At 35.7% G+C, this 23442-nt stretch overlaps 1 protein-coding gene across 4 annotated transcripts in view; it reads right to left on the bottom strand.

Annotated features, from left to right (window-relative positions):
• Window positions 1-23442, bottom strand: part of LOC138711741 (calmodulin-like) — a 454283-nt gene that overhangs the window by 5221 nt on the left and 425620 nt on the right. For all 4 annotated transcript variants that reach the window (XM_069842907.1, XM_069842908.1, XM_069842909.1 and 1 more), the window contains 4 exons: window positions 20143-20286; window positions 13290-13399; window positions 11891-11981; window positions 7420-7476 (listed from right to left, as the gene is read on the bottom strand). In XM_069842907.1, the coding sequence (XP_069699008.1) occupies window positions 7420-7476; window positions 11891-11981; window positions 13290-13399; window positions 20143-20286 (402 nt within the window). The remainder of the gene's footprint in view (window positions 1-7419; window positions 7477-11890; window positions 11982-13289; window positions 13400-20142; window positions 20287-23442) is intronic.

Raw genomic sequence — 23442 nt, 5'->3', positions numbered from 1 at the left:
GCTTATCTACTATAATAGTCATTTGCATGAATAGGATATTTACATGAACGTTTTCGATACCATTTTTTGTATCATCTTCAGATGCATTATAATTAAAATTAACAATTTACATTTGTAAAATGATTGAAAACCTAGCCATTGCTGTGCGTGTTCTGTGAACTTCTTTTCGTGATTAAGTGTGTGATACATTTATGGATGTCGCTTGTACTTGTGTGTCTACTAGTAATTAGTGCTAATAGTAATACTAAGCTTACTTAATATCAATCAATTTCTAAAATGCAATATAAAACTTATAGTATAACACCAATATAAACAGCCTCTCCTATCCAAATGCCATCCTCACCTTCCCGTGGTCCACCCTGTTTCTACCAACGAGGAAATGGCGACCGAGTCACAGCGGTATAACTGTTTCATCAAATGCAGAGGAAATGCTGCATTACAAGCCTGTCCAGAGGCTAAAAGTGGCAGCCCCACTACTGGACTACCTAACGATAAGGCTAGTAATCTATCTTAGGGAAAATTACATTACTTTCAAGCCTCAAACAAGCAGTATAAGGACAGAACCTTTAAGAAGACTGCTAGATGGGGCCGAAACAGGTCTACAGAGGCCTAATTCGTGAAGGATGATGATGATGATGACCAATATAAAAACTTTTATAAAGGAACACTTGTTTGGTCGTTTTTGTTATTCTGTCTTTGAGTTCTGTTGTGTAATACTATAAGTTTTATATTGCATTTTAGAAATTGATTGATATTAAGTAAGCTTAGTATTACTATTAGCACTAATTATTAGTAGACACCAGTAGCGGCCCGAAGTTACAAAGGTTGGCAGTTCTGCATGAAAAATAGTGTATTTAGCAAACGCATGCTGTTTATTGCATATAAATCGGATAACGAGTGTAATTACAGCCCCTTCTCGAAGTTGACTGTGCAGCCGAAATTGTACTCCAGCCATCCGTGCGCTACACCTCTCCCACCTGGTACAACTAGTCACGTAGTGGAGATGTGCCCCACAAGCTTTTCTAGTTTTTTAAGTCAAATTAACTAAATCCTTCACTCCGGTGTTTGTCCATGTAAACATAATACACGGGTGGGGGAGAAAGCGTTTCCATGAGCCCAGCAAAAAACCAATCGTTTCCATTACACATTTCGGTATTAAAAATGGCTAGTAGGCTACATGATTTCCTCGACTTTTTTCCAGAAATTTCAATATTTAAATTTTGTGTGGGACGTCGTAATTTCTTAAGTTAACATGCAACTTCTCTTTTAATTTTGAAAAGGGTTGGTCGATTAGGTTTTCATTTCATTCATTTCGAATATAAATATTTCCTTAGACACACTGACTAATCACATCACACCCCCACAGTACTATAGCACACTGGAACTGTAATGATATACAGCAGTCCAGAAGCCTGTGTGTTCTAACGCAGGTCATAAAGAGATGAGGGTGTTGGCGGTTCTTTTGTATTATATATTCGGAGAGAGCTGCTTCGGTTGCAGCTCTAATGCAGGCTTATGGGACGGTGAAGAAAACCAGTTTTCTGCTGCCGACTGCTCTACGTTGAGCTCCAGGAACTGCCGATCACAGATCCGAAAAGTACACTACAGCTGAAATTCTCGAGCAGTTCAAGGCTCCTACAGACAGTAAAATCTCGAATCGAAGGAGAATGAATTGGAAAAATGAATGAAACAATGAACTAGATTACATAAAAGCACGTTTTACATTTTTAATTTTTTCAGGTCCATTTAAATGGCGGTTCTGCAGCTCTGCAGTTCTTATTGTAGAGCCGCCCTGGTAGACACACAAGTACAAGCGACATCCATAAATGTATCACACACTTTATCACGAAAAGAAGTTCACAGAACACGCACAGCAATGGCTAGGTTTTCAATCATTTTACAAATGTTAATTGTTAATTTTAATTATAATGCATCTGAAGATGATACAAAAAATGGTATCGAAAACGTTCATGTAAAAATCTTATTCATGTAAATGACTATTATAGTAGATAAGCATTGGCGGCTTAATAAAAGTGTTACATATTATATTATAGCAGCTTATCGGTAACAAAACAAAAATGAAATTGATATGTAGATGTATTGTGTCCTCTGGTTATTGCTTTAATGTGTTCTTTGTATCGAGTTTGGAATGATCTGCCTGTCTGTCCAATGTAGAAACTGTCGCTACTATTGCCTACAACATAGCATACAGAACAGAAAATACACTACAAAGACATCTCAACACACAAACAACACAAACAAATAAATACAACCACACAGGCGTATATACAAACTCACATGTAATAGTTGCGACAAGTTCTACATTGGACAGACAGGCAGATCATTCCAAACTCGATACAAAGAACACATTAAAGCAATAACCAGAGGACACAATACATCTACATATGCCGAACACAAAACTAATGCTAACCACACATACAATAACATAAATACAGACATGGAAATCCTACACATACAACCCAAAAACCAAAAACTCAACACACTAGAACAATATGAAATATACAGACACACCAAAACACACCCTGATCAAATTCTCAACACACAGATCAATTTCAGAACACACACACTATTTGACACAACTCTTCATCACACGAACGCACCCACACAACAAGCAACCAAGTTGAGATAGCGCCGAGATCTAGTAGACTCTGAGGATGGTGTCAAGTAACATCGAAACAGCTGTAAGCCACACATGCTTACATAATTAACACGAGTAAGATCGCCATTTAATCAATTATTGATATTTTCTTCTACACCGAACTCTTCTTCCGTTCACAATTCCTTCCAGTGCATCCTTCAGCAGGCAGTTTCTTCTCACCCAGTGACCCAACCAATTCATTTTCCTCTTCCTGATCAGTTTCAGAATTATTCTTTCTTCACCCACTCTTCCCAACACAGCTTCATTTCTTATTCTGTCTGTCCACTTCACACATTCCATCCTTCACCATATCCACATTTCAAATGCTTCTATTTGCTTCTCTTCACTTCGTCGTAATGTCCAGGTTTCTGCTCCATACAAAGCACTTCACTAGTCTCTTCCTTAGTTCTGTTTCCAGAGGTCAGCAGAAGATGTTCCTTATTCTATTAAAAGCTTCTCTGGTCATTGCTGTCCTCCTTTTGACTTCCTGGTAGCAGCTCATGTTACTGCTTATAGTACACCCCAAGTATTTGAAGCTGTCCACTTGCTCTACTGCCTCATTTAGAATTCGCAAGTTTATCTTCTGTGTTTTTCTCCATATAACCATGGTCTTCGCTTATTTGCATTTATCTTCATCCCATACTGCTCACAGCTGTCATTTAGCTCCAATAGTATATCCTTTAGTACCATTTCCTCTTTCGCTAACAATGCCATATCATCAGCAAATCTTATACACTTTATTCTTCTTCCTCCTACTATCACTCTTACCAAGTTCTGAAAACAGTTCTTTACTAAATCCTCCAAGTAGATGTTGAACAGGGTAGGTGATAAAGGACATCCTTGACGTACTCCTCTCCCTATTTCACTTCCTTCTGATATTTCTTCTCCTATCCTGACTTTGACTCATTTCATATAAAGGTTACTGAACAGCCTTCTCTCTTTCCAATCCATACCAATTTTCATTAGGATCCCCATCAGTTTATTACAATCCACTCTGTCAAAAGCCTTTTCTAGGTTGTATTTATTAAGGAGAGAAGATGGTGAAATTTGAATTTTGTTTTCCTAATTAATACACAATTTTTATTTTTTGTATGTAAAAATATCATTACTGCAACAACTTAAGTTCGACATGAGGTTTTGAAAAAAAAAATTTGGCGCCCAAATTTTGGGGGAGGGGGAAACAGTATACAGTAATTCATGGTGAAATTAATTGATGGTGAAATCGTTGCAATAAGTGAAAGTCTCAGGAATCTTCTATGCCACATCAATAAATTTAGGAATGCAGTTATATTGTCAGACTCCAAAGCAGCTATTCTATCAATAGTCTCTAAACACACACCTTCATCTCAAACAGCAGAAATAACTAAAATGCTCTCTCAATTAATATCACTCAATAAAAGAATTGTATTCCAATGGATACCATCCCATTGTGGAATCCTGGGAAACGAGAATGCGGATGCTTTAGCAAAGAAGGGCAGCACTGCTACTTACAGACCTGTTACTAAATCTACGTATTACTCTGTGAAAAGATTTATTAAATCCACATACTTAGACTTCAACAAACAAAATTTGATAACACGATCCCAAGGGAAAAAATGGAACTCTCTGCGTCAAAATCCACAGTTAATTCCCGATTTACCACGAAAATTGTCTGTAGCTGCATTTAGATTGGCAACAGGCCATGATTGTTTGGCCAAACACCTGCATACAATTGAAATATATCAGTCCCCTAACTGCCCATTGTGCAACTCAAACCAAGAAATGGATTCGGAACACCTCAAAATCTGTGCTTCAGTGGCTGGTCATGATAATATCTTTGAAAAATATTGGAGTGCAAGAGGTCAAATGACTTTATTGTCAAACGCCTGGCATTAGAAAACAACAACAACAACAACAACAACAACAGTAATTCAGTAAAATGGATGCATTTCGAGCTATTTTTAAAGAAAATTAAACATTTCTATGACATTTTACTTCTAAAAGCAATCTCTTTAAAATATTTGTAGCACAATTTTGATGTTAGCTTTCAAAATTGTAAGATAAAGAATTACATTTTAAGAATGAATTTTAGAGTTAGGCTTACTTTTATTGACATATGAAGGTATATTTTTCAAATGCAACAAAATAACAAATATCTATTTCAGAGGAAACTTTCCTAATTGCCTAAAGCAGAGGTGTTAACAATGTTTCGGGAACTGTTAGAGAATTGAGGCCTATGATCCTTTTGTAATTTATTTTTAATTAACCCAAACTGTTTTATTAAATTTCTGTTGTGTTCTGCAGCTTCATGTGGCTGACATATTAATTTCTCAAACAATAAAAGAGCCATTTTTGTAATTCCATATAAAATAAGATCTTTCTCTCTAATAATTTGTATGGATTTTTTTTGGTGTCGATTTTACAGTTCCAGTGATTATCTATTGTGAACAAAAGTACATTTTTTTTTAAATTGAAATTAAATTTTTTTTAACAATGAATCTGTGTGTTCAATTGTTTGTACCTACGTCACATTAACAAGAAGTGCATGTAAATTTAGGTTCTGCAGGAGCGCTCATTTTCAAATTTTGCTTCATTAGAAGCACAATAAACGACTTGTCACCAGGGTTGCCAGACATCCTGGATTTCTCAGGACTGTTCTGGATTTTAATGGTGTGTTGCAGTGGCGACTCCTGCATATTTCTTAAGAGGAGGAAAGAAGTTAACAGCGCAAAATGACACCTTCTTGAGAGAAACATGCTACAAATTAGCCTACATGCATACATGTAAGACCAGGTAGTGTTGGGGTTGGCCTTCCTCCCTTTTGTATAGCAATAATCTGTTTTTGTAAACTGAGTTTCCTAAATTGTCCAAAATATAATATGTTTTCACTTCTATTCATTGTTGAATAATTGCACAAATTAACAATTACAAGAAAATTCACAACCTCGCAGCATCTTTCACGCACACTACAGCATCACACGTGTTGAAAGAGACTAGCTACTAACTCGTAACCGGAACCGTTTTATGGAAATGAGAATGAGAAATAATCTGTTAGGAAAGCGAGAAAACTGCACCCACCCACGTGGTCTGTGTTGTCACATGTACATTTTACAAGTTCGGTACCGGTATCACATGCTTTTGAAGAATGTCAGTTCTTGTAAAGTCATACTACCATTATTGTTGAAAGCTGCCGGTGGCCGATTAATTTTTTTATGTTAAAAATAATGTAGTTTGGAGTACTTTCAATTTCAAATATATTTGTACAAAACTGACAACTTGGCTGTTGTCCTGTCTAGTAGACAATGAATGGAAGTGAATTTCAGTGGCCAAAAAGATCTGCGATACTAACGTAGAACTACTTGAGTAGCTTCATATCAAAGGCGGACATCTGACCTCAGATCGAAATTTAGATAGCTGTGGTTTTTTATACAATTTTTCATGCTCTTTCCAGTTATAGTGAAACCATATACAAACTCTAACACTACATTTATAAAATAAATTGTGTTAAATATTACAAAGAACACTGTGAAACAAAAAATTGCTTCTAGATCAAAACTATGGAGACGACAGATGTCCGTCTTTGATATTAAACTACTCATTTCCTCTTTGTTTTATATAAATCCAACTTCAACTTTCAGATATCCTCGAAAGTTTCAAACCATGAATATAGCTTATATAAAGTGCAATGAATAATATATTTTGATCTATAATTAAAAAGAAAAAAATTATATGGTGTCTTTCATAGCGTTGCGTTAAAACTGTTTTTATTGCGTCTCCTCTTAGATGTGCTATAGTCTCGTTGAATGCAACATCGTTAGATGGCAGTGATAGCGAGCTTGCTGCACGACCAGTTGGTTTCTATTTCCCGCCCATGACTGATTCAGAGGAGGATCTCCTCCCTCTCCGTTCATTTACTCGCTTTAAAACTCTGCTTCTTTCTCTGGCCGCTAGTGCGCTGTTGTCTATGTGTGTTAACTGCAGTAAAGGAGGAATGGATTGGCTTTCCTCAACACAAACAATCTCGCATCTTTCTCACAGTTTTCTAGCAGCACATGAGTGCGCGTGGTTTAAAACTCGATCAACCGAGTTTTTCTTATAGCTGTGAACTTAAAAATTATCGAATCTTCCTCGAATTTCAAGGCATATATTTCATTTGGTATTTACTTTCAAAAGAAGAAAAATGTGAGGAGGACGTTCCTCCCTTCCCTCCCCCGAGGAACCGCCACTGGTGTGTTGTGTGTCCAGGATTGAGTTATATTTACTCCGGAATGTAAAAAAAAGAAAAAAAATAAAAATAAAAAATATAATCATTTTGCTCTTTTCCTTAAAATTATTTTTAAAATTCCTTATTCATTTTTTAAGACCCTATCGAAACTATGTTTAACGTCGTCAATGCCGCCACCTATCAGGTTGTATTGAAATGAAAATGATAATGCTATAGTACGTATTAGTTACAGTATCTTTATTCTTTGCTGCTTTGGAAGTTGATTTATTATTGGTAGCATTTAAACAATGTATCATGCATTTTTTCTGTATAGATCACACTATAATATGACAATATTTTTCCAGACTTTATCAATAATTCAAAGAAATTTCATAATGTAGCAAATAATGTAGCAAAATTAAAAGTTTAGGTCCTATGTAATTAGTTGAAATACATAAACAAAAATACCTTTAGAGTGGGGAAAAATAATTATGTTCCTTTTGTTATAGACACTACAAGAGGGAAACCATTAATATAAATCAATGGTATCATAAAAATTACATACGATTTTTCTTACCATAAAAATCAATGCGACCATCTCCATCAACATCCACTTCTTTGATCATATCTTCAACTGAAAAAAAAAAAAAAAAAACATACAAATAAAATTATATCATGTGTACTTCTTGAATTACCTGTGACACTAAATTAATGTTTAAATTAAAGAATGTATCTTGCTGATACCTATAAACAACAAATTATATAAATTGTGAGAATTTATATATATTTTACGTGTAATGATAGTAATACACACAGGGACAAAAAAAACCGGACACTTTAATATTTGCTGGTATTTTGCAAAACATTATCTTCTCATACAATATTATGGTAGCCATCTGTTGTTATGGAGACGTGTATACATTGTTGATTGTTTTTTGTTTTATAAACAAGCCATTACAACCAAATATTCCAATTTTGCTTTCGGAGTCTCAGCTATAACAATTTTGTCTCAACCATTTTGTGCTTCATTATCGTTATCATTCGTTATTTCTTTATTTTTACATTTTCTGAGTTTAAGTGGGGTTGTAACATTTGTCTTAAAACAAGATGCGACCTGAAGATGTGGCTCGAGCTGTAGCCCTTTACGATGATGGACGCAGTGTACGTTACATTGCAAATGTTATGAGTATGGCTAGAAGCACAACCCATGATGCCATAAAACGGTATAGAGAGACTCTAGAATATACCAGAAGACCAGGTTCGGGTCGTCCAAGAGCTACAAATCCAAATGAAGACAGGTATATGGTGTTGAGAGTTCTTAGGGAGCGCAACCTGCCAGCTACTAGTGTAGCCCAGCAATTTGTTAACATGCATGGACGCCCAATTTCGGCCAAAACAGTTAGAAGGAGGTTGAAAGCAAGTGGACTGATATCAAGTAGACCTGCAACTGGTCCCAGACTTCTCAGGATGCATCGAGTTGAACGACTGTGTTTTGCAAATGATCACAGGGATTGGAGAAATGGACAATGGAGCTGTGTTCTGTTCACCGATGAGTCCCGTTTCAATCTGTGCTCACCTGATGGACGTGAAAGAGTTTGGAGAAGGAGGGGAGAACGATTTTCACAGTGTTGCATTTCCGAAAATGTGCCGTATGGAGGTGGTGGAGTGATGGTTTGGGCAGGAGTGTGTACGGATGCTCGTACAGAGTTGGTTTTTGTTAAAAATGGAAGACTAACAGCTGATAGGTATATAAATGAATGTTTGGCTGATCATGTTGTGCCATTTGGTCAATTTGTAGGCGATAATTTTGTTTTAATGCATGATAATGCACGGCCGCATATTGCCCATGCGGTCGGAGATTATCTCCAAGAAGTGGGAATCCATGTTTTTCCATGGCCTGCAAGGAGTCTAGACATGAACCCAATTGAACACATGTGGGACATGCTGGGACGGCGTGTTAAGAATAGATGACCGAGACCAGAATCGTTACAAGAGTTGAGGGGAGCACTTGGCGAAGAATGGGAACTTATTCCTCAAGAAGACATTGCTAACCAAATTGAGAGCATGCCAAGACGTATGGATGCAGTTATTCAAGCCAGAGGGGGTAATACCCGTTACTAAAAAGAGTTTTTAATGTTTAAGGCACCATAAAATGAAAAAAAAAAACAGTTAGACCAAACGATGCCATAGTTATAGTTATACGCCTTTTGTAATTTTTTTGTAAATTTTCTCATCAGAGATTTTTTTTTTTCAAATGTTGTCGTATAAGGTGCTAAATGAAACATTATTTTGTTTAAATGGGTTTTGTTTCATTTTGAAATAATTGGCAACAAAATACAAGCAAATACAGAAGTGTCCGGTTTTTTTTGTCCCTGAGTGTATTTTACGTGTAATGATAGTAATATTTCTTGGAAATAAATTATATATAATATATACTGTTAATTTTATCACAATAATAATTCAAAAAAAGTATACAACAATTGCCGTTCAAAACTCCCATATTTTATTTAACATATCATAAAGCATAAAGTAGGAAAGTTGGGGGAATGGAATTGCACGAAATACTAGAGTGGCTCAAAATTTTAATTAACATAATATTACTAAATCTCTACAATATGCCATTAGGAAAGTCCAGGATAACAGGCAGGGTTTGGAATTGAACAGGTTACATCTGCTGCTTGTTTATGCTGATGACGTGAATATGTTAGGAGAAAATCCACAAACGATCAGGGAAAACACGGAAATTTTACTTGGAGCATTTAAGGAGATAGATTTGGAAGTAAACCCTGGAAAAACAAAGTATATGATTATGTCTCGTGACCAGAATATTGTACGAAATGGAAATATAAAAACTGGAAATTTATCCTTTGAAGAGGTGGAAAAATTAAAATATATTGGAGCAACAGTAACAAATAGAAATGACACTCGAGAGGAAATTAAACGCAAAATAATATGAGAAATGCCTGCCGTTATTCGGTTGAGAAGCTTTTGTCATCCAGTCTGCTCTCAAAACAGTTGAAAGTTAGAATTTATAAAACAGTTATATTACCGGTTGTTCTGTATGGTTGTGAAACTTGGACTCTCACTTTGAGAGAGGAACATAGGTTAAGGGTGTTTGAGAATAAGGTGCTTAGGAAAATATTTGGGGCTAAGAGGGATGAAGTTACAGGAGAATGGAGAAAGTTACACAACATAGGAATATTAAATCCAGACGCTTGAGATGAGCAGGGCATGCAGCACGTATGGGTGAATTCAGAAATGCATATAGAGTGTTAGTTGGGAGGCCGGAGGGAAGAAGACCTTTGAAGAGGCCGAGACGTAGATGGGAGGATAATATTAAAATGGCTTTGAGGTAGGTGGGATATGATGGTAGAGACTGGATTGATCTGGCTGAGGATAGGAACTGATGACGGGCTTATGTGAGGGCGGCAATGAACCTCCGGGTTCTCTAAAAGCCATTTGTAAGTAAGTTATTAAATGTCTACATACGATGCATTAGACTATTAGAGACACTGACCAACATACAATCTGAAATCAATTTGAAATGAAATCAATGAGTTCTACAACTTTAAAGCTATCAAACTGAATTTTTTTGCACGCCCTAAAATATGATTAATTAAATATACTATCAGATGTTTTATGTGGATATTCAGTAGTGTTCTAAATACATCAGAGGAACCGATACTGTACATACATTTGTGGATCATCTACTTAAAATGTGCACGAGGAGTTAGACTTTGCAAATATAAATTAAAAAAAAAATTGTATAACTCAAAAACTACGAAAGTGACTTGAATGAAATATTGTAGCATATATACATACATATACCAAGCGGTGCAAGTGTGCAAAAAATAAACCCTCTAGTTAAAAAAGTTCTAGGAGATTGATAAAAATTTTATCTCCTTCCTTAATGTTACAATTTATTTTGATTAAGTTAGTATTAGTATTTATTTATTTAACCTGGTAGAGATAAGGCCGTCAGGCCTTCTCTGCCCCTCTACCAGGGGATTACAACAATAATATGAAGAATAAAATTACAATTAATATTACATTTACAATTGCAATTACAATAAAAATTAAAGTACGACAAGATAATCCGATTAATGAAAGCTAGACAATTTATCATAGAAGTTAAGAACAAAGAATATTTTTGTATTTAATGAATTACAAATTAAACCTAGAATAACAAAATTCTATAGTGATGAAATTACCATATATTGAGATATTTTGTGATAGATTAAGAGAACTATTTACAAGAAACCATGTCTGAACGAGTTTCAATTACTGACCAAGTGCCTAGTAAGTTTGCGTTTGAATTCAATTTTATTTCGACAGTCCCTGATGCTAGCAGGTAACGAATTCCAGAGTCTTGGCAGGGCTATTGTGAAAGAGGATGAGTATGAGGATGTGCGATGGGATGGTATTGTTAGTATTGTTTTATGGCGAGAGCGTGTGTTCAGATTGTGGTGGGAAGAAAGGTAAGTGAAGCGAGACGACAGGTACGAAGGAATAGAAGAGTTCAAGATTTCGAAGAGAAAGAGAAGTGAATGTAAATTTCTTTTCTTATCTAGTTTAAGCCAACCTATTGCTTCCAGGGATGGGGTAATATGATCATATTTACGAACCTTGCTTACAAAACGTACACACAAATTATGAGCATGTTGAAGTTACGTTTTGTTGTCGCTGGAGAGGTCAGTCAGTAAAATGTCAGCATAGTCAAAATAGGGAAATACAAGCGTCTGCACAAGGGACTTTTTTAAGCAAGAGGGAAGGTGAACATTTATCCTTTTTAGCACATGAATAATAGAATATACTTTTCTGCAGGTTTCTGTTATTTGTAAGTCCATGTGAATGCCAAGATTTTTTACTGAAGAACTGAAAGGGATATGCAATGTACTTAATTTAACGGGGGAAATGTCGAGGTGCTTTACAGCGTCGGTTTGCCATTTGTGTCCTAATATAATTGCTAAGTTGGACAGAGAGTGAAGAGGTTAGCATCGTATCATATACTGTGGTGATTGTCACTCTGTACATTCAAATTTACTTACTTTCCTCTTCAGAGAGATCTTCACCAAGACACTGTAGGACAGCTCTGAGATCTGAAGCACTGATGTAGCCGCGATTGTGCTTGTCGAACACCTGAAACAAGCATGTTTCAATCACATGAGCTGTTTCATTGTGAACTTGCTACTCGAATTCAATTTAAGGTTGTAGATTTTGGTTGAAGTATCTGGTATATGATACATATAGATACATACACATGCACAAAGCTATCAAAAGTTTTATATTAAAGAAATTAACGACTTGCGTTTCTCAAAATTATTTAAGATGTGCCTACTTTTCTTTCATTCAGTCGATAATCCGATATGCCCGAATTTTCAGGGAAATGGAACCAAAATTGGAAGCGTCTTGATTTTACAAAAGAAAGCCATTAGAATTTTATGTAAATCAAACTATCTGGCACATTGTTGGCCACTTTTCAGACAATCACGGATTTTAACAATCATAAATTTGTATATATATATGTATATATATATATATATATATATATATATATATATATATATATGATCTAGTACTTTACACTCGACAAAATATCGACAATTACTCATTAGTGGCCAATATACATGATCATGAAATTAGAAATAGTGAACAAATTAATATTCCATATTGTAGATTACACAAGAGCAACACAAACTTTTTTAATTATGGGGATAAAATTATATAATAAGCTCCCAACTCGATATTATAAATTACCAATCAATAGCTTCAAAACTAGATTTTACAATTGGTTTTTAAATAATCCTTTTTATTCTGTTGTTGACTTTTTCAACACAAATTTGTATGAAACTGTATTTTAATAAATAAGTTTAATTGCAATTTAGTTAGTTTTCTTTAATTTAAAAGTTTCAAATTATTTCATGTTTTAATTGTAGGCTATTATTTAAATTTTACTGTTTCTTTTATTACTGTTTTTTGAAATGTATTTATATGTTTTTCAATGTATTCTGACGAAGCCTAAAACTGTATGTCTAATGGCCAAATAAATTGAATTGAATTGATAAAAATTTACTCACTCACTCACTCACTCACTTGCTCGCTCACTCACTCACTCACAATTGCTATTAGAGGAGAAAAATTCTCTCTGTCACTGGGGATAGAACCCAGGTCCTTGGTTCTACATACCAAGTGCTCTAACCACTGAGCTACGCCGAAGTTCAATCCACAGCACTGGATCGAATCCCTATCCTCTAATGTTTTCCCCTTTGTAGCCTTACTCCATGTTCGACATATATGTTGACATATATTAAGTCAATTGTCATTACACAAGGAGTGCACTCAATTGAGTGACTTTGGTGGCAGGGATTCCACAATATATGCACTATCGGGCGAAGAATCTACGTAAAGATTAATTTTTAGTGTATCCCTTACGTACACCATACTTACTCTGAAAGCATCCCTGAGTTCCTTTTCCTCTTGATCTGCTGTGCGATCAGTGGCGGCTCCCATGTTCGATACAATCTCAACGAATTCTTCAAAGCTTACATTTCCATCACCTGAAATAATAATATTATTATTTATATTGGAGTGCAAGGGGTCAAATGACTTTATTGTCAAACACCTGGCATTAGAAAACAACACAACATATTATTATTTATTATATGTGCATGTGTCTGCGTGTTCTTATGCATACGTGTGCATGTGTGTGTGTGTACATACGTACGTATAAGTTCAATTTTCTTAATTTAGGCCTATACAATAAATTAATCAACGATTGATACGAGTATGAACAAATTATCTTGTTTTCTTTATCTTTGTAAGACAAACTTGTAGAATAAGGGGTTAGGTACAGCTTACAGCAGTAAAATTTTGGAAATACACAACATTTTTTTTTCTCCATTACTGTACCTTGTACAATAATGAAAATCAGTATGTGTAAAACATTGTCCTTCTGCTATATGAAAAAAATATTTTTACGATTTAAAAAAAATTATTTACATTTTTTTTTTTTTTTTTTTCAAAATTCAGTTCATTGTGCAGTGATGAAGCATTTCTCACATAACTCAAAAACTATCCAACATTCTGTGTTGAAATTTTGTGTGCATGCATGTCATATCTACAAATGATGCAAGATCACTTCTCTACCTTTCATAGATTGTTGCAAGGTAATCTATGGCGAATCCTCGGCCTCATCTCGCCAAATATCATCTCGCTATCACCAATCTCATCGACGCTAAATAACCTAGTAGTTGATACAGCGTCGTTAAATAACCAACTAAAATTAAAAAAATCATAGATTGTCTGATAAAAATAAATTGATTAAAAAAATGGTCAAATATCAGTATTTTCTTATAACATAAAATTTAAAAACATATACATATACATTATTTATTAAGGAATGTAGTCGAAAGAGCATGATATTATAAACATGAGTTTCAGCAATAAAATAAAAGAGTGAAAACATGAAAAAGTTAACAAGTTTATGAGTTATGAGGGAAATGCTTCATCACTGCACAGTGAACTACAACCATTATGAATTTTGAAAATAAAATATATAAATTATATTTTCAAATCGCAAAAATATTTTTTTCATATAACAGAAGGACAGTGTTTTACACATACCAATTTTCACTATTGTACATGATACAGTAATGGAGGAAAAAAAAAGTTGAATATTTCCAAAAATGTTACAGCTGTAAGTTGTACCTAACCCCTTAAGCAATGTGAAATGACTACGAACGAATATAATAGGGAATTCTGTTCACTCTCATGAGAAACCTGACAATTTATAGATCACATATTATTTACAAATCGGTTTTGGCGTGTGACGTATATTATATTCGACATACTAGATTAGCAGAGAAAATTAAAGGATTTGTTGGAAATATTATTACACTGACGTCATTCTACTTCGGTCGCCATGGAAATGCTGACATCATAGTCTCTCGGACGTAGCTATACGATAAATTCAACAATGGGAACGAGTCTTCTACTACACACAAGGGAAATCCGCAAATATCTACACATAACCCTACTTTTTTTTTCTCGTACAGAAGAGGGATCCGAAGGCTTACACTGCAGCCTGAGGCTAATTGTGCTTACCACTCCTATTCTTGTGAATGACTCTTGTACAAGTACACCACGCTGTACCGTGAACTTGTTATAATCCATGGGGTGTTGCGGTGTATTAAAAATAAATAACGTTATTCAGTTGTGCTTTGATATGGACGCAAACAGACGCATGCACAATACGTGAGTAACTGTTGTTTGGTCAACTGTCCGAAAACAGGTCTGGATACCACAAGTGGCGCCAACAAGGCATCAGTCATGAGGCAAGAGATAATGGAGTAGGTTGGCTGTATGAAGTTAATACAAGTTTGGCATTACTCAAATACAGGTGAATAAATAACAATAACAATATATACGGGATATTGTCATGAGCTTATATCTGCAGTGCTCGGCAAAAGTGACATAAGTCAGTTTCCACAAACCTTTTTTGATAATTTATTGACAACTTACACTGGTTTATGTAGACTTGATTTTTTTTCTGTATGAATTATTGTAATGTGAGAAATACTTATGTGTTTTTTTTTTTTTCCAAGCGAGCAGATGTTCTGTAAGTTGTCAATAAATTATCAAAAAAGGTTTGTGGAAACTGACTTATGTCACTTTTCCCGAGCACTACAGATATTATACAATATACTAGTCAATTGTTAATTCTGTGTGGCTTAAAACAGTTCTTTACATGTCCTTTTAATGCTACAGTCTGTTTCAATGCATTATCATTAGAGAACTGATTGTTATTCATAGCTTATTTAATTCCTTTAATATTAGACTGACTTAAATCTTACAGCAGATTGGAATTAGCCTATTTAGCCTAATGCTATTATTCAAATTTGTGTATAGTCGTTACATTAATAATAATAGCGATTTCCTGAAATATTCTGTCACTTTTGGATGCATTGTTAAATTGGCTTGAAAATTTTGTTCTTGGATAAAGGTAGTTTATTGTGAAGTCTCTTATTTACCTTATTTTTTATTTTGTAGAGATACTTACTTACAAATAGCTTTAAGGAACCCGGAGGTTCATTGCCGCCCTCACGTAAGCCCGCCATTGGTCCCTATCCTGAGCAAGGTTAATCCACTCTCTATCATCATACCCCATCTCCCTCAAATCCATTTTAATATTATCCACCCATCTCGTTTCGGTCTCCCCAAAGGTCTTTTTCTCTCTGGCCTCCCAACTAACACTCTATATGCATTTCTAGATTCGCCCATACGTGCCACATGTCCTGCCCATCTCAAACGTCTGGATTTAATGTTCCTAATTATGTCAGGTGGAGAACACAATGCGTGCAGTTCTGCGTTGTGTAACTTTCTCCATTCTCCTGTAACTTCATCCCTCTTAGCTCCAAATATTTTCCTAAAAACCTTATTCTCAAACACCCTTAACCTCTGTTCCTATCTCAAAGTGAGAGTCCAAGTTTCACAACCGGTACCGTAATATAAATTCTAACTTAAGTTCTTTACGATGATTGCTAGTTAGTTCTTCGCCCAACCCCCAATCTGGAGGACCACCCCTTATCGGCTGTCCGCGACTGCTTATTCTGGAGGCCGTCTCCTCTACCCGCAACCTGAGGACGCGCCATGCCGTAGATTTTGTAGAGATAGTAGGGCAAATAAGTAATTAATAGGCAGTGGCGTAGCATGAAATTTTGAGCAGGGGAAGCTAACTAAAGTTGTCTTTCATGCAATATGAGAAAACGTATTACAAAAATACAGTCTTAAATAAATAGTAGTCAATTTCAAGTCAGCAATCAAAGATTGGTTGGAACATCGTAAGTAACACCAATAAGGCATGACCTCAAATGATACGTAGTAAAATATGACTTCACGGTTTACACATATCTCTTAACAAATAGACACGTATACGTATACCATTAGCTCACTCCCTGTCATACTTAGAGAAATCACAATATTAGTATCATTACGTAAGTATGCGTCTGTCTTTTGGTTGTGTCCTTCATTGACAACAAGGGAGTCGGTCATTTGTTTTTAAAATCACACTTTTGTTCGTAAGTCAGTCTTGATAATACAATTGTCCTAAAAATTCAAGTAAATTAGTGCCAGGAACTGTTATTTCGCTCATTATTTATTATATCAGCCAAATGCACACTAACACTTCAACTGAACACAACTGACGAAAAGGGATAACTCGGAAACTACTTATTTTAAATGTTAAAGCTAGCTTCTTACGAGCCTTGCGACTAGGATACCGGTAGTTTAGTTAGAAAGGGATGGAAAATCTGCGGGGTGGATTACACAGAAGAAACCGGTCTGCTTGGAAGCTGGTGTGTGCAGGCTTCTTGTTTACTGCTGCATCTCAAATCATCCTGAGCTGCCGCATCACAACATTTAAAGCGTAAATATAAATTCTATTAAAATTGATAAATAATTTTCTCCATAAACTGCAGGTTTATTATGAAATCATTATTAACTGGGGAAGCTGAGCTTTTTAGCTTACATTGACGCTACGCCACTGTTAATAGGGACCATACTTTTGTTGACATAAAATGGATGATCTCTGTGTTAAACGTACCACTATTTCGGTGGATATTTCGTGAAATACGTTGTTAATTTAGTGGGTATTACGTGAAATTAGTTGTCAATTAAATGTTTTGTGTTATGTTTGATATAAAACTTTTTATTCCTCTTCTTTCGTTTACATATCATATATCAGCACCGCGAAATGATTTCTACATTGTCCGTACGAAGATTTGTGAGACAGTCAGCGAGTATTTTTGTGTACGCAGACAAACCCCTCTCACGGTCCACATTAAATTGATACAGTAATAAATAGACCAAATTCATTGTGGTTCACTTTTATCCCCCCAAAACCTCTTCGCATCAAAATATAGCCTCCGGACTGAAGAATATTGTATGCCATATAGAGTAAAGGTTGGTAATACTGTGATACGAGTAATATTGTGATAGTTCTTTTTGAGAATGTATTACAATTTTACTGAGCGAGAGGAAGATCTGTTTTTTGCGTCAACGTATTAAGGGAATGTTGGTGGAGAAGTTGCTACACAAAACCGGTTCTTCTCTCGCTCAGTAAAATTGTAATAAATTCTCAAAAACAACTATCACAATATTACTCGTATCACAGTATTACCAACCTTTACCCTACAACATTTTTCAATCGTTGCTGGTCTAATCATCATCAGCGTAATGTGGACCGTGAGAGGAGTTCCTGCCTTAACAGTGCACTGTACAGAAATTGATCTTTTATCTATAGCCATGGAGAAAATATAGAAATATTGGCTTTTCCAAGGATTGACCAATTGACTGAAAAAGTCATAAACATGTTTCTTAACAATACCGAATAAAATTCTGTTGCGTATTTCGTATATATTTTTATGCTCGACCATGCCGAAATGTAGTAATTACACACCTGGTAGTAGCCCTTTAATGGACCTCATTAAAGTACACCTATTCATTAAAGTTCAGGTGTTCCACCAATCAGAAAACACCATTGTAGCAATATGAAAGCGCAAGTATCGATTATTCTCGGATATGCAATCGAAAGACAACTAGCGAAACGTCACGGAGGCTGGAAATCCAATACTGTCACAGAAGGTTATGTTCTGTTACTATAATAATTAGCGTTAATTGTAAATAATATTCAAATAAATTCAATTTGTCATCTCGTTTTTCAATGTCTAAATCAATTTCAAGGTTATATCAAGATTAATGTTTATTTTACTCTCTAGATTATATCAAGGTCAATGACATTTGTTTCTAGGAAAAAATCAATACTTTCGCGTCTGCGCACATCTCACAATTTACGAGATATTGCACAAGGTCAGTTCTGCTCCCCAGTCAGATAAGAATAATATGAATGAAATGATTAGCCAAAAAATGAAATGAAATGATTAGCCAAAAAAAAAAAAAAAATGTCCCGTTAAGGGCAAAGGCCTCCTCCTATAGAGGGAGAGCTCTATTTGTCTCACGCGGTGAGCTACTCCGCGTAAGAGTGGAATTGTTCACTTGGTTCACATTCTGCACACTTTGGTATTGTTCGCTTGTTTCTGTCGCACTGGTTTTAGTCGCTGTTCACTTGTCTTCTTATGTTTCTCCAGTCTTCCCTATGTCTTGCTCTGCTTGACCAATGGCTTCCTACTCGTTCACTGAAGAGGTCGGCCCATCTTCATCTTGGTCTTCCGGGTGATCTCTTGCCAATGCGGGGATCCCATAGTATGACTTTCTGCGTCCATCTTTCGTCTCTAAGTCGTGCAACATGGCCTCCCCACTTCCATTTGGTGTTGGTGGCTTGCAGTGCTGGATCTTTAATTGCTGCCATCTTTTGTAGCACTTCGTTTGGAACTCTGTCCCTCAGTGATAAGCCTAGTATCTTTCTCAGCATCTTTCTTTGGCATATTTGGAGACTGTTACGAAGTTTGGCAGTAAGAGACCACGTCTGGCACCCATATAACAGTACAGGAGTTACGCAGGTCTCCAATATTTCTACTCTGAGTTTCTTGCTGAGTGTTCCCTCCAGTACGATGAACTTGAGACTCCAGAATGCCTTCCACGCGAGAGAAATCCTTCGTTTTATTTCCTTCTCTGTCTTCTGATGAAAGGAGACTAGCTGTCCTAGGTATACGTATTCAGACACGTATTGTAGTTCTGCACCATCAATTATTATGGGTGACTCCGGCCCGTTCGACATTACTTGTGTCTTGGTCATATTCATCAGGAGGCCGAATGAATATGAATAGTTATGAATAATTTCAAGTTAGAAATATGGTCGAGCATAAAAAGTCGTATGAAACTTGCGTATAATGGTAATTAAGACGCTCGTATGAAAATTATGAAACGAGCTTGCGCTCGTTTCATAAACATACTCGCTTCTTAATTACTACCATTATAGGCTCGTTGCATAATGTACTATTATGCTATAGAGGGAATATTTTTCGTGATTACTGACATATTTCGCATAATGATCCAAATTTCGTTATTTCTTGAGTTTGTTTTGCTTACATATGGTATTTTAGGTATCTAGAAGTGTAAATGTAATAAAGAAAGTAATCGTGGAAAATTTCGTTAGTATCGCTGTGACCAAAAAAATACGGTCCCAATTAACAATTAAAAATACAGTACGATATTTTAATCTTTCTTCATTTATTTAATACTGTAGGCCTACTACATGGCAAATGGAACGTCATAAAATGAGCATATTACGTTTATAATAAAGAATGACAATTAGGCCCCTCGCTGGAGAAGCTAGCACACATACCGTCTATATCCACTTCGTGTAACATCTGCTGGAGCTCTTCTTCGCGCGCGAATTGTCCCAGACTCCGCATGACGCGACCCAGTTCCTCCTGGGTGATGCTGCCGTCTCCATCCTTGTCGAACAGTCGAAATGCTTCACGAAACTCTGAAAGAAAGAGGATTAACATTCAATAGAGAGAGAATTTACATCTCAATTCTCTCACATATCCCTGTGACAACAAAATGGCATTCAGATGAGTACAATAACATTTGCTACTGAACATTTGGGTTCAAACAATGATGTAGTCAAACAGGACATATCTACGATCTGATAGCCAAGATACCGATTGTTTCTTTGTTTAGTAAATTGTAAATTCAGCAGTAATTGATTTTAAATATGTCTTATCATATATATAATAATATAAGTATAACTATACATGATCGTAACCTACCTACTTGCTCATGTAACGCTTTGAGTATATCCTCACAAGTTAAATATTTAGGCATTATTATTGACCAACATTTAAAATGGGACAAGCATATCTCCTTTCTGTGTAACAGATTGCGTAAAACAATCCACAAATTTTCCATTCTACGCTCTTATTTACCTGTTTATGTTCTGCGTACTGTGTACTTAGCTCTGTTTCAATCAATAATTCAGTATGGTATTTTAGGTTGGGGAGGAATGGCAAAATCGACTCTCCGTCCTTTAAATCTGCTCCAAAAAAGAATTATCAAAATTTGTCTATATAAACCTTTTGATTACCCAACAAAATTAATTTTTCAGGAATTTGGCGTATCAAATCTAGAACAAATTTATAAACAAAAATTGCTGATTTACTTCCATAAAAACCACAATAAATTTAAATATGATCCTCATGAATACCAGACGAGACAAAACTACAGTTTCTTTCTAAATACTCCCAAATGCCACACAACTGCTGGATTAAAACACAGCAGAAATTTTGGACCCAAAATATATAATACATTAATTAGAGCTTACCCTGAGCTAAGTACACTTAACACACATAGATTTAAGAAACAAATCAGATTAATTATTTAATTGTTTAAGCTAATTGAGTTAAAATTGTTACTCTAATATTCATGTACTTCTGTATTTTCTATTTGTATATAGACCCTGTTATTACATGCTGTATGTATTTTACCATTTATTAATGTGATTGTGCTCAATGAACTCTCGTAATTTTGTGATATATTTTGTATAACTGATCTGAACTGCGCCCGAGCACGAGCTTCTGCTCTTTCGGGCTGCAATGCCTAATGTAGCTCAAGTGTATAGTATTAATAAATATTATTATTATTATTATTATTATTATTATTATTATTATTATTATTATTATTATTTACTTACATACTACATTCCTTAAACAACATTCGAAAATTCCTCCCGCTATCACTCAAGAAAATACTAGTGGAAACACTAGTAATGCCCCACTTCGATTATTGTGATTCTCTACTGACCGACCTCAATGTCAACCAGTCGCAAAGATTACAATGTGTTCATAATTCTTGTGTTCGCTTCGTCTGCGATGTCCGTCGCGCTGACCACATTACCCCATCCTTCCAAACTCTAAACTGGCTACGGCTTAACGAACGTAGAAATCTTCATTCTCTTGTTCTCCTTTTCCAAGTCCTTCACACTTCTACACCTACCTACCTTGCCTCCCGTTTCAGTTACCTGTCAACATATCATAATCTCTTCACACGCACGCAAAATAGCCGCATACTAGCCATACCAACACATAAGACATCATCGTATTCATCATCATACACAATCTCGCTCTCGCGCTTGTGGAATACCCTACCCAGTGACATCAGAGACTGTCGGAATTTAGTAGCGTTCAAAAGCAAGCTTATTAAGCATTTTCTTACTGCGTAGAGTAGGTTTAATTTTTACTTAGTTAATAAAAAATAATGTTCTCGCTTCTTAATTTTTACAATGAACTGTCTAACTTTTATTAGTCTGTTAATCTTTTAGTACTTTGATTTTTATTGTATTTGTAAATTCAATATTAATTGTAATTATAATTGTAATTGTATTCTTAATATTGTAGTTATAATCCCCTGGTAGAGGGGAAGAGAAGGCCTGATGGCCTTACCTCTACCAGGTTAAATAAATAAACAAATAAATGAAATAAATAAAGCATTTCTAGAGTGTGGTAAGATGGATTGAAAGTAATAAAACTCCAAGAAACAAATTACATAGCTTTTTGTTTCTGCATACTTTATTAATTTTATCTTTCTGCACAATTATTTATAATATTGCACAAGCATTTCGCAATTTGCACAAATATAATTTTTTTATTTGAGGATTTTTGCGACAATTATTTATTTTCTAGCTTAAACCCTGGATTATACAAGTGTTATTCCGAACGCTCTGTAGAATGTTGGTAAATAATGGAAAAGAAGTCATTAGCAGTTGGTTTCGGGTAACCCGTCTCATTTTTCACGTTCCTGCCGGGAGTTTAACTCGGGACCGCTGTATTTGAAGCTATAAACGATACTGTTTGAGCCATAGCAAAGACAGCAGTCACTGATGTACGTATTTTCAAAGCAGTCATGACTTCATTTTATATGCAGCTTCATTCTAACAGAGAACCCATTAGTGGAAATTTTAAAAGATGTATATTCCAATTCTCTTGACGCCCCATATTTCTTTCCACTTCGGGCTAAAGTGGGCTCCTTTCCTTTCTGGTAGAATAGACCAGTAATAATGGAGGCTTTTCCCGCATGGCACTGCGAGATCTTCTTCTACAATAGGGCCCATCTCGACGTGGAAGTGAGACTTGTTACCCCACAGTGGACTTACTTACTTACAAATGGCTTTTAAGGAACCCGCAGGTTCATTACCGCCCTCACATAAGCCCGCCATCGGTCCCTATCCTGTGCAAGATTAATCCAGTCTCTATCATCATACCCCACCTCCCTCAAATCCATTTTAATATTATCCTCCCATCTATGTCTCGGCCTCCCCAAAGGTCTTTTTCCCTCCGGTCTCCCAACTAACACTCTATATGCATTTCTGGATTCGCCCATACGTGCTACATGCCCTACCCATCTCAAACGTCTGGATTTAATGTTCCTAATTATGTCAGGTGAAGAATACAATGCGTGCAGCTCTGTGTTGTGTAACTTTCTCCATTCTCCTGTAACTTCATCCCGCTTAGCCCCAAATATTTTCCTAAGCACCTTATTCTCAAACACCCTTAACCTATGTTCCTCTCTCAGAGTAAGAGTCCAAGTTTCACAACCATACAGAACAACCGGTAATATAACTGTTTTATAAATTCTAACTTTCAGA

Source organism: Periplaneta americana, chromosome 13 (assembly GCF_040183065.1).
Source record: "Periplaneta americana isolate PAMFEO1 chromosome 13, P.americana_PAMFEO1_priV1, whole genome shotgun sequence".
NCBI classification, from domain to species: domain Eukaryota; kingdom Metazoa; phylum Arthropoda; class Insecta; order Blattodea; family Blattidae; genus Periplaneta; species Periplaneta americana.
The sequence above is the reverse complement of the archived record's forward strand: the minus strand, read 5'-3'. Positions and strand labels throughout refer to the sequence as shown.